This window comes from Micropterus dolomieu, linkage group LG19 (assembly GCF_021292245.1).
Source record: "Micropterus dolomieu isolate WLL.071019.BEF.003 ecotype Adirondacks linkage group LG19, ASM2129224v1, whole genome shotgun sequence".
Lineage (NCBI taxonomy): Eukaryota > Metazoa > Chordata > Actinopteri > Centrarchiformes > Centrarchidae > Micropterus > Micropterus dolomieu.
This window is the reverse complement of record NC_060168.1, coordinates 18959752-18974560: the sequence shown is the minus strand read 5'-3', so window position 1 is coordinate 18974560 and position 14809 is coordinate 18959752. Positions and strand designations below refer to the sequence as shown.

The 14809-nt window shown below is 41.7% G+C and overlaps 2 protein-coding genes across 2 annotated transcripts; one reads left to right on the top strand and one right to left on the bottom strand.

Annotated features, from left to right (window-relative positions):
* The first annotated feature begins 862 nt into the window (after positions 1-862).
* On the top strand, positions 863-7897 carry LOC123958225 (ABC transporter F family member 4-like). The gene is made up of 11 exons (XM_046031481.1): positions 863-1084; positions 2706-2914; positions 4397-4550; positions 4730-4813; positions 5188-5275; positions 5484-6011; positions 6130-6271; positions 6416-7237; positions 7303-7467; positions 7553-7587; positions 7685-7897. Exons 1-11 carry the CDS (start codon positions 863-865, stop codon positions 7783-7785), a joined length of 2550 nt encoding a protein of 849 aa, XP_045887437.1. The 3' UTR covers positions 7786-7897.
* A 276-nt stretch (positions 7898-8173) lies between these two features.
* Positions 8174-14617, bottom strand: pola2 (polymerase (DNA directed), alpha 2). Its single transcript, XM_046030096.1, has 18 exons — positions 14285-14617; positions 13441-13565; positions 13174-13262; positions 12988-13045; positions 12734-12843; positions 12077-12276; positions 11727-11815; positions 11315-11467; positions 10809-10871; positions 10633-10684; positions 10347-10465; positions 10148-10186; positions 9848-9921; positions 9624-9732; positions 9152-9258; positions 8938-8994; positions 8732-8858; positions 8174-8570 (listed from the first exon to the last, which is right to left on the bottom strand). Exons 1-18 carry the CDS (start codon positions 14367-14369, stop codon positions 8418-8420), a joined length of 1809 nt encoding a protein of 602 aa, XP_045886052.1. The 5' UTR covers positions 14370-14617; the 3' UTR covers positions 8174-8417.
* Positions 14618-14809: the final 192 nt, after the last annotated feature.

Below are 14809 nucleotides of genomic sequence, written 5' to 3'. Positions count from 1 at the left end.
TGCAACGCTGAAAAGACATGTTGCAGAGATATTAAATAACTTCACTCTTGTACAATATAGTTTCAGTTGTTTTCTTTGCCCCACATTCATGCAGAAATACATTCACACAATCATACTGAATTAATCAATATTGAAATACAGTTTTAAGTAGCCTAAAAAAAATGTTATTGTTATTATTTTCACAACACATCGGTGACGTAGAAATTTGATTCATTTTAAGATATGCTGCTATTGTCATTATTCTAATGTGCTTCATCAGGATGATTGAATAAAATATTGATTTACTGATTTGACATGTTTTTGATATTTATTTTGGATAAATTGGTAAGTTAATCAAGTAAAAGGCAACGTTTTTTATTTAGAATACACAAAGTTAGTCGTTAGATTACTCAACAAATCGAAAAAATAATCGTTTGATTAATAGACTTGAAAAATAATCGTTATATACAGTCCTAATCAACACAGAAGAGAATAAGGCAGAATACGAACCCCAGAAGATGTCATTGCAGAGCGGAGTTAAAGTGGAGGAAGCAGTCAGAGATGAAGACTTACAGAAGACAAGCAACAGAAAATATTGCAGAGCAGCGTTCGAGTTGAACCAAAAACAATGGAGAAAGTTGAATAGAAAGACATGTTGGGGAACTTGAAAAGATATGCATCTGACCAAAAATGTGACACCTTCGGCCAAAGTAAAACAAAGGACACAAGCTGCCACTTGGGGAGATGTTTTGGAATTGTTAAACATTCAATTCAGAAAAAGCAGGAGCAACTGAGACCAGGGACTTTTGTCAGGAAAATGCATGACTCTCTACATGGTAGATTCAGAGAACACATCATGTCTCATAACTTCTCATGCGAACCCATGCGACCAAAAGACATAACTCAATATCAGCAGGGTTGGCAAAGAGAGATCGAGCAAAGCCTCACACTGCCAGCTCCAAATTCTACACTGCTCCAAATACTGTTCCAGTTCCAAAGAGAGCAAAAGTCAACCCTTAACACTGACAAAGATCCTCAGAAGAGCACAAATGAGAAGAACAGCAGCACTGACCTGACAAGTAAAAGGTCAGAGTGTGCTAAAGAGGTACTACTTTACTGATCACTTAAATACAATGTATGATCTAAACTGATTAAAATCAGTCATTGTAATTTGTTTGAACCACTATGAGCCTGAAAATTTACTTACAAAATCCCCAAACACAACAACTTTAATTATGTGAGAAATATGTATTAATACAGAATGAGGTGAGTTGTTTCAGAGTCTCAATTTATTTCCTACGGCGACGGCTTTAACTTCTTTTCATTGTAGAGATATTTTTATTTTGTTATTTATATAAAGACAAATGGGTAAACAATTTTTAATGGCTGTTCTCCTGGTCTATGTGATACTATATTTAAATTCAAGACAAATACACCAAACAAAATGATATAGGTCCATAGTTGCACCAGTGTGAACACATGATACTTTACACCAATTTAACTTGGATTCTCACCACAAAGAGAACTGGGCAACACATGTGAACTTGTCAAAAGTGATTTTATAAATGTATCAGTTATTAGTCATAAAAACAAATGGAGGGTCAGACATAATTTCCTAAATAATTCTTTTTACTTTTTGCGACTGTAATTAACCAATAACCAAACCATCATGAACCCCACTTTTCAACTTTTAACCACTGAGAAAGGCTGCTAAACAAAACTTCTATCTTTCTCAGAAAAAGCAGTTTAGAAAGCTATGTAAGATGTATTGTGTGTTTCAGTATGTTTGGCAATTCATAAAGCCTAAACCAATGTTTAGTTTGTGGTAAGAAAGGAAGACACCTTCTTACATGCTTTCAATGCTGAAGAGATTCTTGTTAAATTGTGAAAATTGTGTGAATACACTTTCTTGAAAAACATTAAGACCATTAACAACAAAGACATTTCCCCAAACTAAGTGTTGTTGTATAACCACCAGGATACCATTCATGTGTGAGAGGAATTTGGAAACACTACAGCTTGTAACAGTGAAGTTACTGAATGTTAAAGTTCAATTATTATGCAAAACTATAATTCTACAAACTAAGTGTTGTAGTATAAACAGCAGACCACTGATGAGTGGGCTTATACTGGAGAGACTACAGTTTATAACAGTGAAGTTATTAAAGATAAAAAAATTCCCAGATTTATTCAAAAGAACATTTCTCTAAATAAGTATAACCAACAGGCAACCACTAGTGGATGAACTGATATTTGATGGTTATACACAGTATAACAGTAAAGCCCCCAAGATCATGCAAAAGCACATTTCCCCGAACTAAGTGTTGTAGTAAAACCAGCTGGAGTTTGTAAATGTGTGGGGTGACAGTACATTTTACAAGAGTGAAGTTATTGAATATTTCTGCAATATGTCTTTTCGGCGTGGCACTTTGTAGACGGTCCCTGCGTACTCTTCTCACAGCCGGTGTGACACCAAAATGTGTGACCTATCAGATTCTGTGACCCAAATGGGAAATTGAGCGCCAGAGGATTTGTTGACGATATGAACCGGTTGCAGTTTGGTTGGGTTTAGGTAGCAAAGGTACTTGGTTATGGTTAGGAAAAAATCATCGTTTGGGTGTAGTCACAGAATCTGATAGGTCACAGATTTTGGTTTTACAGGTGTACAACTTTTTATATATAGTCTAGAGGCCAGTGTTAACTGTTATGTGTAATAATCCCCACAGCTGCCCCTTCCTTACCTCCACCCCTGGCCCATGCCCTCTCCCCCCAGGAACACCCCCTTGATGCTGGGGCTGGTTCTGACAAAGAGCAGAGCGTTCCAGCAGATGTTGACCAGCATGAAGTACTGGGCCAGCAGGTGGGCCGCTTTCCACCAGGCGGACCACGCCGTCTTCTTCTGGTCTGCCTCCAGCGGAGCCTCGACCAGCACCAGGTAGCTCACCTCCCCGGTGATGGAGAAGACTAGGAAGGTGTTGAGGACCACGGGGAGGTGGTGACACAGCCTCTCAACCCTGCAGAACACTTTACTGGCGAGGCTCGTCATGTTTCCTGCCCGGTCCGTTTCCCTGCGTGGTGTTTAAATCACAGCTCAAACGGCGATGAGCTCACTGGAAGGACTGGTTTGACAGACGCACGGTGGCGGCCGTTGGTTAGCTTAGTTAGCCAAATAACCGCGCTGTTAGCTTCCTCTCCGAGGTTAAACAAGCCGCATAAGATCAGTAACACCTGAAATATCTTCGGGACTCATTAATGTAATGTAAGAGCTGAAATGTTACGTATCTCTGTTACTGGACGGAATCAGGTTCTTCAACCAGGTGTAACACAAACATACATCCGCAGTGCAACAACACACTGTGGTTCCGCTTTTAGCACATCCCGTTGGGGGGTGGGGGGGAGTGGGGGTCCCTTCACCTGGAGCGATTTTTTGAAAATGTGGGGCCCCTAAAAACGTGAAGAGTAACTAATGCAGTTTCTGGCATGTTCCTGACCCCTGTCCAGCTCCACCCTCCTGAATCATTTCCCCCATTCAGGGCCCCTTGCCCCAAATAATTTCAGGTTGTATATTAAACAATAATCGGAAGTCTAATAGCCTTGAGGGCTCAACTGTACATTGAAGGTGCATACCTTGTTGTGTTTTATTATAAAAAGAGAGTGCCATATTTATGTTTTTTAGAACTATACTTCAGCAGATGTTTCAATAACTTGGCTACCTGTGTGGCATTTAAAAAAGCTCTCACTACTGTTTAACTCCATTACCACGCCCATGAGTGGATTGGCAGATGTCTGTGGTCCCTCCCCCCACAGACCTTAATCCCTGATAATCTCTGCATCTACTGAAAAGCCTGCGATCATGGCTGCACCGAAGGAGAATTTACTGTCGCTTGGGAATCTGACCGGCACAGAAAGAACTTTCACTTTCACAAAACAAAGAGAGCACAGCCTGAAAAAGAGGTAAGAATGCCAAATGCTGTCATGTCGTGTGGGAGTGATTATCATGGGCCTGGACAAGACAAAAAAAGACCATAAAACAATTGGATTTCCACAGGGATTTGTACAAAAGAGGAAGCCCATAGTGTAGTATTGGTAAAGTTTAAAGAATTATTATGTGGAAACTACAGTATATGCAATATTCCCGAAATACTATGTAAAAGTAAATATAATCAGCTGGAAATTGTATTATTGTCACTTTAGGATTATGTGTGAAGGTGGAGAAGTTTGTGTGTGGCATGGGTGACTATGACTCTGTATTATGACGTCTCTTTCTCACAGTGTCGACAGGCCAACTCTTCAGAGTCATAAACATCTGAAAGTGCACACACAAAAGGCAACACGCATGCTTGCACTGTACATTATTGTGTATGTTGGTGTAAATGTTTTTTTTTTTTTTTACTATCTGTGTTTGTGTTTCCTGCAGCAGGGAGATGCATCTGCAGCAGCGCTGGCAGGAGCTGAGGGAGAGAGAGCTTACAGCCCAACAACACAACAGGCAGCTGCTGCAGCAGTTTGAAGAAGCGCAGGACACCCTGAGAGAGATGTTGAGCCTTACTGCTGCCATGAAAACTATTCGGGTGCGCAGACACAAAGAAAACACACATACACAGTGGGAAATGCACTGGAAAAATTTAGGAAGTAGCTCAGGAGAGGAAACCTGTCTATTACATAACAATCAATCACACTTCTCATCCATATAGCCTTGCCTCCATGAAGCCCTAGGCTAAAGCTTCTTCTTGACCTTTGACCCCTACAGATGGAGTATGAACGGTACCTGGATGAGAGCTCCCCCCGCTGGCAGAAGGAACTCAAGGAGAAAACACAGGCTGCTCAGAAGAAGGTACAAGGAATTCATTATGCAGTGGCTTTCTTGCTTTTTGTGATAGTGTGTCTTTTGTTGAAGGGCTCCCCAGACCTCCCAGAATCAAAGTATGCAGCTAAAGCAATATGTAATTTTAATAGAAATAATTTCGAGAGGCTGAAACTCACATCTTACACTGAAAAAAATGGGATGAACAGTGCTCTAACAATTACACACAAGAGCTCTACTCTGCTTAGTAATCATAATCATTGTAACTGTTTCTACCTCATCCTGCCTGATGTGAAGAGGAGTTTCCATTTGTCTAAAAGAGGTCTGAAAATAACTTATTATAGATGTAAAAGACATTTCTGTTTACCTTTTATTTGTGGGACAAGACTTTGTTTCTTTAACAGAGGATGGAGGAATATTTGAGGTCATGTCTAAAGAACACAGAAGATAAACTGACAAAGTCCTCAGCAGATCGACCTTTACTTTCACAAGGTTTGTCCTCTTCTTCACTGACTTTAAGAAATGATTGCGTGTTCCAGTTGGAGAAATCTCAGAATTCCACCTTTTAACAAATTAACTCTACACAAAGCTTCCACAAAATATTTTATGGCCCAGTGGTACTGAGAAACTGTTTTGTTCAAGTTTAAGTTTAAAGCATCACACACATACACTCTCATGTAATATGTGTCTTTGATTGCAGGACCTACTTCAAAGCCACAAAATGTTGCTCCCCCTCAAAAGCACTGCAGCCAAAACAGCCACTTAGACTACAACCAACATGGCTCCCCACATCTCCCTTACACGCAATCTTCCTGGCAGACCAACCCTCAATCCCAAGCATCTAGGTTTCCCATCAGAGCACCCCATCAACTTCAGGGTTCCTCTCATGTCCCTCCATCTTTCCTCCCACCAACCATCTTCCCGGACCCATTCCAGCTCCACCACCTCGGCTCTACTCCTGGTCATCATCACCCCTGGCCCAGGCAGAATCCACCAGTTTGGTCTTCCTCGCAGCCCCACTACCCCTGGACTGCTGGTGCAGCTGGAATTCCTTCAGGCTCTGAGGCTCTGTGGGGTCAGCTCTACACAGAGGAGCCTCCTACTGAGACTGGGGTGGCGCAGACTGCGGAGGAGGAGGCTGAGACAAGCAGAGCACCAAGCTCAAAGAGAGAGAGAGGTGGTGGAAGCAGGAGCAGTCATTTATCCCAGGAGCTGGACATCAAACCAGGTGGGAAAAGAAAATATGACAAGTTGAACTTCAGTTCACTTCGTTTTTCCTGTACGTTCATCTTCCTGATCGTATGTTCTCCAGCTTTTATATGGGTTGTAATTTTTATGCGTCCTAGTTCGTCTATCCAGCGGCCATGCAGAGAGCGGCGAGAGCAGCATGGAGTGCAGTCAGGCGAGCACAGAGAAGAGGAAGAGGAGGGAGAAGAGAGGAATAGCACGGCGTACCTCCTCAGACAGAGAAAGACGCAGCTCTCAGGAGTAAGAAATATTCTCCACAGATTTATCCTGAATTTTAAGTTCCTGAACTTGCTGAACTTTGTGTCTTTCAAACCTGTTCCTCCCCTCACCTCAACTGATCTATGTTCTGAATACCATATAAATCCACGACCATTCTCCTTTCAGATCATCTAGGATATCCAGCGCCGTTGTCACTGCTGCAGTCACAGTGGCCCAAAGCTCAGAAAGTGAGGCCTCATCAGAGAAAGGCAGGACGAGCACCAGGAGGACAAGGAGGAGTGGGGGACTTTCTGTTGGATCACCAGGGGATGAGAAGGAGACAAAAGGAAGGACCAGGAGCAATGGAGATGACTCAGGGAGTCACAAAGAAGAGACTCAGTCTGGTGAGGAGCTGGGGAGTCCAACTGAGGAATCCAGGGGTGGAAAAGCAGGGGATCAAAGTTCTGATGTCAAATCTGAGCGGTGTAATGAGGAGTCAGGGTCCCAGAGGGAGGAGGAGGAATCAGGAAGTGTAAGTTTAGAGATTGAAAATGAAGGTGGAGATGAAATAGAAAAGCAGGAGAGGAGCAGTGTAGGAGATGAGGATGAGGAGGAGCGTGAGAAAGATCTGGGAGACGGTGAAGGAGATGACAGTGAAGAAAAACAGAACAATCAGACAGATCACGAGCAAGAGGAGAGAGATGTGGAAGATGACGATGAGGCTTCTGAAAAAAAGAATACAACAGAGGAAGAAGAGGAGACAGGAGCAGAGGAAGAGATGGAGGAGTCAGAGAGGCTGAAGAGTGACGGCGGTGAGAAAGGGAAACAGGGTCCCGCATCTTCCCAGGATGAAGAGGTGGGCGAGGACGCGAGCGAAGGAGGCGAGGAAAAAACTGAGGAGGCGGGGGAGTCCTATGAAGAGGAGGAAGGGGAGCAGAGAAGAGACGAAGCAGGAGAACCAGAGGAGGGAGGAGATTCAGAGGACAGCATCATCTCACCACAGGACAAGTAAGATAATGAAAGAATCTTACTTGCAAATGACCGCACCTGAACTGTGTATCTGTTGTTCACAGATCTAAAATGATGCACATTATTCCTGAGGCGGCAAGCGAAGATGAGGAAGATGATGAGGAAGAGGGGAGTAAAACAGGATCCTCTGACGGTGACTCAAATGAGATCAGCGATGAGGATGATGTTGAGCATCTACTAGCACCTCAACAACAATCACAGAAAAAAGAGTGAGTACTGTGTTTTTACATCTCTCATGGCAAAACCTAGATCCTGAAATACTCTTCTCACATATTTCTTTAAACATATTTTCAGAGCAAAGGACCTGAGAGCTCACGAGAAACCTAAAGGTACCGTCCCGTCATTACAATCACACGCTGGGTTGGATATACACAAAACATGTTGTTGAAGATGCTGACTTTGATCCACGTTCAATTTCTTTTCCAGCTTTTTGTGACAAGGTGGAGATTTTCCAAGTGGAGTTGGACAAATCGACGAAGACTGATAACCCAAGTGACTCTGATGAGTTTGACCATTTTTATGACTAAATGTGTTGGTCTAAACTGCCTACACCTTCAGAATAAAAGTACAAATCCTTACCTTAGTCACTTAGAATCAGGTATTAGAGTATTATATTAAAAAAAAGGAGTTGAAACTGTTGATGGTAATGCTGATTGTTTGGTTTTCTGGCAGTTGATTTGAGAATGATGGGTTGCGTAATTTCCATGCAAAAATAAAGCATAGCTCACCTGAAACTCCACCACATTAAATAAATATTAAACAATTATTCATCTTATTTCTGGACAGCAATTTTAACTACAAAACAGGACTTTAAGCAGGTTTCTTTCTCCTCCAATCAGAACCGTAGATACAGATATAATGCACTGGCAAACAGCACTCTAGTAGTTGTAAAAGAACAGTACCAAAAACAGTAGAAAGGAGGCTAATAATTTATTGAAAACAGATTGTTGTTGTGACAGATATTCCACCACCAAGCAGACTTGTCATATAAAAAGAAATCAATGGGCAAGATGGTTTCAACAGTACAGTGAATATTTTTTTTAAACACATTTACATAAGCAGGCTTGCAGAGTGCAGCGTTCAAAGCTACTTGCAAACTGGTTGCTGGTTAGTTCAGCTCATTTCTGTTGACAACGAGCATTCAAGTCTTAATTTTCTTTTAGATTTTCACCACCTGAGCAGCCACACAGGGACTCACTCTCTTTCCGTCTTCTGATGCAGCACTGCGCTGTATGAGCAGCCTGCTGTAGGTCCCGCCCACCTGGCCTTTGGTCAGCCGTCCAGGATTGACACACACGCAGCCGATCACATCCTGAGGATGGGTGGAGATAACGTTTTAAAAGACATAGTGTGTAAATAATCAACAACAAAAAAAAATGCCAATCTTAAGAGTTTGCATCAAAATACTGGAATCAACAGCTGGACTAAATGTTTGTATTTAGGATGTTAACAAAATTTAAAGTTGTTCTGTACCTTGACAAAGTAACGCAGCTCAGAGGGAATGATGAGAACATCGGGGGTGATCGGCATCTGACCGAAGATCTGGAACTTCTCATAATCCATGTTCACCTCCTCCACAGGTGGGTACAGCGGGTAGTAACTGTACAGTGAAAACGAGATCATTAATGTTGGGCGTCTTCAGAACAGAAAGAACAAGTGATCTTCTTCAGGACTCCTACCTCCTCTGGGTCAGCATGTGTTTCAGTATGCGTGAAAATCTGTCTGATCCAATGCCACTGCAACACAAAACAATGAAATATACAGATCAATACTAAAAGCAGCTGCTGTTTCTGGTATTTAAGTAAACCCCCGTAGAAATTTAGCCCTCAAATTCAATTCTAACTGAGCTCAACTTCTGGATGAAGGTGTGTGAAAATTAGAAAGCTTCCCCACCAGCTGATCTCCTCGGCACCCATGTGGAACAGGATGTCAGTGGACGTCAAGCCGAAGGTCACGCCGTCAATCAGCAGGGTGCAGGGGTCGGGGACCAGGGTGACACGCTGCAGAGTGTGATGAGGAACACTATGTAAGACTGATCACGATGTGTAAATGTGCATTTTGCTATTGACTAAACAGACAATTTTCTTAGTTCCTCTGCTTGATAACCATTCTGAAAGAGGTGTTGACTCAAGTCACACAACTTGAGACACGAGTCAGACCTGGGGCTCTAATCTGACAGCTTTAAAATTTGGAAAAAAACTTGCTACATTATCTAATTTAAGACTAGTGACTCTGCAAATGCAAGATTTAAAACTACCAAATTACAACAAGGCTTGCCATGACTGCTCACAAGCCTGTTTTATCTGCTCATCCGTTTACTCAGTTTAGATATACACTCCTAAAGTCAGGTCTTTGTGTGTCCGACCTGGGCCTGGTCCTTGCTGAGGTTTGGCAGAGTGAAGGGAGGCTGCGGGTAGATGAAATGATGATGGATGTCCCTCTGGGAGGGCACAAACACGAGGCGACAGCCAACACTGGATAAAAGAAACCACATTGTCACATGACAAGAGTACCATGAAGAAAACACAGCTCTTTAATCAAGCTTACTGTACATGGTGGAATCTCAGTTAGAGGAGTCATGAAACATACCTTTTGGTGCCATCCACAATGCTTTCGATACATCTTGAGAAAATGGCCTCAAACGTCTCAGTCACCTGGGCTTTCTATTTGATAAACAGGTGGAGATGGTCACATGTGTTCGTGATCAACCAGCTTGATATGAAGAGCAGGCTACAAGCGATGAATATGTTGAACAAAAAGGAATTCATAATCCCATGTTGTGACTTTGGATTGTTTTAAAATACCAAACATTAGCTCTAGGAGCATTCATACTCTGGGAAAGGAGTAATAATAAGGACAAAAACTGAGCGTGTCCGCTGTTAACCCCACCTCAATTTGTTCATGTTTGGAATCCACAAATGGGCCGAGCTAGAGAAGAGAAAGGAGAATTAGAAAAACCCAAACATAAAATGACTTTCTGTTGAGCTTCTAAACTGTGACAGAACAAAACAGCCTTTTTGCATGTCTGTTTGTCCACCTGTTCGTGCAAGAACTACTCATTGTGATACAGCAAGTAAATACACTGTACCAGCAGGCAGACATCAGGACGATCCCTGACAATGATACTGATTAGGTCCAGCAGAGGGTCAAAAGTCAGACTGTCAGAGGGAGTGTATGGTCCACATGCCACCAGTACGTTCATTGGCTCTGCAATCATGATGAGTGTGTATGCAATTAACATGAAAGAGACACAGCAGACTTCACAGTCACTCCTGGTATTGTAGTTGAAAGTTTTAAGTAAGTACTTGGATAAATTTCACTCTATTTATTTAAAGAAAATGTTCTATACATACAGAGCTAACATCATTTCTTACCTTCATCCATCTCCATTTTCACCTCAGAAGTGTAGAAAGGAAGAGGGACTGCCTAAAAAAAGACAAGACTCTTAACAGAAGATACAAAAACAGCCCCGAGTTCTACAAGTTGAGATACTCTGAACCGCTTCATTTGAATTTTGAAACAATATAAGTGAATCTTAGTTGTAGCTGACCTCATGGAGTTTGGAAGCTGTCAGTTTTCTTCCTGTTGTGTTCATTCCCTCCATCACGACCACCTGAGGAAAAAGAACAGACGAGGAGATGAAACTAAATGCATCCCGCATTTTACACACAACAGGCATGCGGTTATTTATGCATATGTGGCAATTGTTGAACGGTTGTCAGAGTTCTCGGTCAGACGCTGGGGGAACCTCCTGCCCAGGTCCTTGGCATGCTCTGTTACTCTTGGTGGCCGTATAACCTGCTGCACACACACCTCGGTGCACAGGAAAAGGAGAGACCACCATCTAATACTGAAATCACAATGCACTCTAGTTTAGTGACTTACAATGACAGAATACACAGCAGAAATGGGAGGAAGTGGGTAAACAGTAACAGGGAGCTGCACAATTTGTGCGTTACAAAAATAAACATAACCAAGAAATATGGTTTAAAAGACTTTCAAAGCAGACCCATCTGTAGCTTGATATGCCAAGACAAGAGATTTCCTTTTGCTCACCTGACCAGGAAACAGAGAGTACTCTTTAAGCTCTGATAGGTCAACGGGTACTTGCTGACCCCCTTGCTCTGGTCCCGCCTCCAACAGAACTGAATGTGCGTTCAGTTTGCCATTGCTGTCGCAGCAAACCTGACCCAGCACTGTTATATTGTCCTACAGGTGTAGAGATATAAAATACACCAAACTCAGCAGTCAGGTAATACTTAATTATACAAATACATTTAATTCACACATATAATACTAAACTAACAGATGTGGAGTACATAGTGAGGCCATATTCTTCCTAGTAATAACTAGACAAGATAAGTATTCAACACTTTCCTGCATCTATGTTTAATTAGATCAGCTTTCCAGTCAGGAATAAACCTGAGTAAAATATTAAATTATAACTATAAGATATCCATGATGTTACCTGGGCGGGCAGAGACACAGGCGAGAACTCTTCGATGTTGAAGTGAGACCTGAGGCCCTCGCCGAGCTCCTCTATCTTCTCTGTCAACACTGAAGAAAACAGACGCAAAGAACTTCAACTTCAAATAATGTGTAATCACGTGTCCGGTTTCTATTTATCTGGGCAGGGTGTACAATTACTGTTATTTTTTTGCCTCAATACATTTAAGGGAACCTGTTTCAATTATAATTTAAGGGGAGAAATGTATGAATGTCCACCACATCTGTACATAAAGGAACAAGCGGACACTGACTGTTTTCACATGAAAAATACAAAACAACAACGCAGGCTCTTATGTTTTTGCCTCTCACCATTTCGAACATCGCGCAACCTCTGGAACATGTACTTGTAGCTGCAGCGGAGGGAGTCTTCAGGCCCGTCCAGCAGCTCCAGCTGGACGCCTGCGCACACAGTCTTCCTGCCTGCCCAGCGGGTACCCTGCACGGCCCCAAATGTAACCACCACCTCCCCCTTCCCTCCTCGCTGGCTGTACTTCTGTGATGGTGTTAAACTTCCAAAATGAGAGTTGGAAGGAAAGGGCAGAGTAAGGTCACAGCGCAATGTGTGTCCCTCTTAACAAGTGATTCAGCTGAGTGTTAATGGCCCCAATTGAAAAGAATGAAAATCCATTTTAACAAAAATGTCAGTTTGAATTAAATATTTTGGCCTGCATTTTTGGCTTCATACCACTATTATACAAATGATGTTTGTTTAATTTTTGTTTTGAAAAGTTATATATAAAGTCACTATAAAAGAAATATCAAAATAAAGTTTCATTGTAATAAATTAACTATTAATACAGAAAATTGCACACAAAAAAACCCAAAACAACAAATCACCACAGAAGCAGGCGTTTTCTACTTTGTTCATCCGAGACTTAATCATAAGTATACACATATAACCAGAAAGCATACTGGTGCTGGTTTCCAGCAGCTCACTGACTGTTGGTCTGTGTTGTTGCAAAGTACCTGGGAGAAAAGCTGGCAGGAGACAGCAGCAGGCCCGGGCTGTTTAGCAGAGCTGCACTTCTTTTTGAATGAGGGTGTTCAGGAGTGGTCAGTGCTCGCTTCTGAGAGCCCTACACACAAACACACAAAATCAAGGCAGAGCACACAAGTGACTCACACTAAAGGACCAGCAAGTGAGTCACGCCTGGTTCATTTGGCTTTAAATGTGTATATCTCAACAAAAACACAATCTGAAGTCAAAAGTGACAGCTTACCTTAGCAGGAGTAGAGTAGGCGTCCAGTAGATCCTCCTCCTCTTCCTCAGCTTTGATTCTGAAGAAATCACGTTAAGGACTGTAACACGGTGGCATTATTGGACACTTGTGACACATAAATGCAGAAAAAGGAGCAGCTGGATTGTCGTGTAATTTTTTGTTCTGAGAGTTCACTGTAAAGGATACAAGTCCTGTATTGAGTGGATGTCTCTGGTTCTGTTGTGAGTTTCTTCTTTTCTGAAGCTTTGTTTGGATTTATTCTTCTTGTTTAACACCTGCAACGAAAATGAACACACTATAAATACAAAACTGGTGTCCAGCCCGACAGGGAGGGCAATATATTGATTAACAGAGGGTCAAGCTCAAAGCAATATCAATATGACACTTGCTTCTAATACAAAAAGAAATGTATTGATTATATCATGACTCATTTTAAAAATATGTTCCTGTTACCTCATGTTCAAATTGCTCCAGGGTGTCAGTAGTGAGTTTTAGTCCATTTTTGGTGGTGCTGTAGGCCACCCACTCCAGCACCATCTCATCTGCCTGTATCCTGTTGCAAATACACTGCTCCACCACTGAGGGACAAGAGACACATGGTGGAAAGGAAGGACAGCATGTAAAAAGGGAGATGTAACAATAAGCTGACTGCAAATACAGTACATTGTGTGACATTACAGCAATGAAAATAATTCTGTAAATCAGCAATGGAGGAGAATTTCTGCAGACATAACTGTAGTGCAAATATTTCTCAAATGTGTCTTATCATTACACTAATGATGCTCTGCATTAAGCACATCTAAATTAAAGATATGAATGATCGCAGATATTTTGGTACACAGATATGATGCACATAAAATAGTTAGAATTCAATATAATATAATTTTATTATGTTTTATTTATTTTTACTTTATGAATGTATCATACAGTATGTATACACTAATTAATATTAATGCGATGCAAATGTTCCACTTGCAGTCACAGAGAAGGCTGATGTAAATTTAGGTATTGAAATAAACAAATAAGCAAGACAAAGGGCAGACAGAACATATAATAGGACGAAGCACCAATAACAGAACTGATAAAAGCCATTACAAAACATGAACTGTGCATGTAAATCACAATTTAATGTTAAAACCAGATAAGACTAACCATCACACAGGACTGTCAAAATGTAACGTACATACAATCACGTAACATTACCCCTCGCTGCCTATTTGGGTGGTTGTTGTGGTTTAGATAACGCATTCGTAGCTACATTTACTAACATGAACATAAGCAGGTGTTAGCTACTTACTCTTGTCGAGGACCGACTCATCTTGGCAGGCTATGTCGAACATGTCCAGCTCTGCAGATAGGCTCTCTCCGGTTACCAGTGCCATTGTTGCACGCTGTATTCTTACTCAGTTAGATTAGATATGTAGTAAGGTAATGTTTTGGTGATATGTTAGTAGCTAACGTTAGTTATACTCCCACTTCATAGCAACGCCGAAAACCTAATTCACTTTAATAATACGATTTCTAAACACTGCCTATTAGCTAACAATTAGCTACACGTTAGATTAGAATAAATCTAATCAACATCATATGCTCATTTCATTTTACCGCGAAAAAGTGCTGTCGCTGTTGGCGGCCGGAACTTACGTCACATCCCAAAACACTAATAGGCGGAAGTTTACAGAGCCACAAAAATAAAGGCCTGCACCGCCACCTAGCGAGTGACTGTTTATTTGCTTTCAGCCCTCCGGCCTGTATACTGTAAATGTTGTCATGTTACCAGTCTGGTTATCCCAGGTTTTCTTGTTTCATACCCACCAAACAA

Bases quoted from the DNA above. Each gene is read 5' to 3' on its own strand.
- LOC123958225 (XM_046031481.1), top strand. From the start codon at position 863: ATGCGACCAAAAGACATAACTCAATATCAGCAGGGTTGGCAAAGAGAG. The intron at 1,085-2,705 runs GTACTACTTTAC...TAATCCCCACAG, and splicing joins GGTCAGAGTGTGCTAAAGAG to CTGCCCCTTCCTTACCTCCA. The intron at 4,551-4,729 runs GTGCGCAGACAC...TGACCCCTACAG, and splicing joins CTGCCATGAAAACTATTCGG to ATGGAGTATGAACGGTACCT.
- pola2 (XM_046030096.1), bottom strand. From the start codon at position 14,369: ATGGCACTGGTAACCGGAGAGAGCCTATCTGCAGAGCTGGACATGTTC. The intron at 8,995-9,151 runs GTGGGGAAGCTT...TTTGTGTTGCAG, and splicing joins GGTGCCGAGGAGATCAGCTG to TGGCATTGGATCAGACAGAT. The intron at 8,859-8,937 runs GTAGGAGTCCTG...TTCACTGTACAG, and splicing joins CACATGCTGACCCAGAGGAG to TTACTACCCGCTGTACCCAC.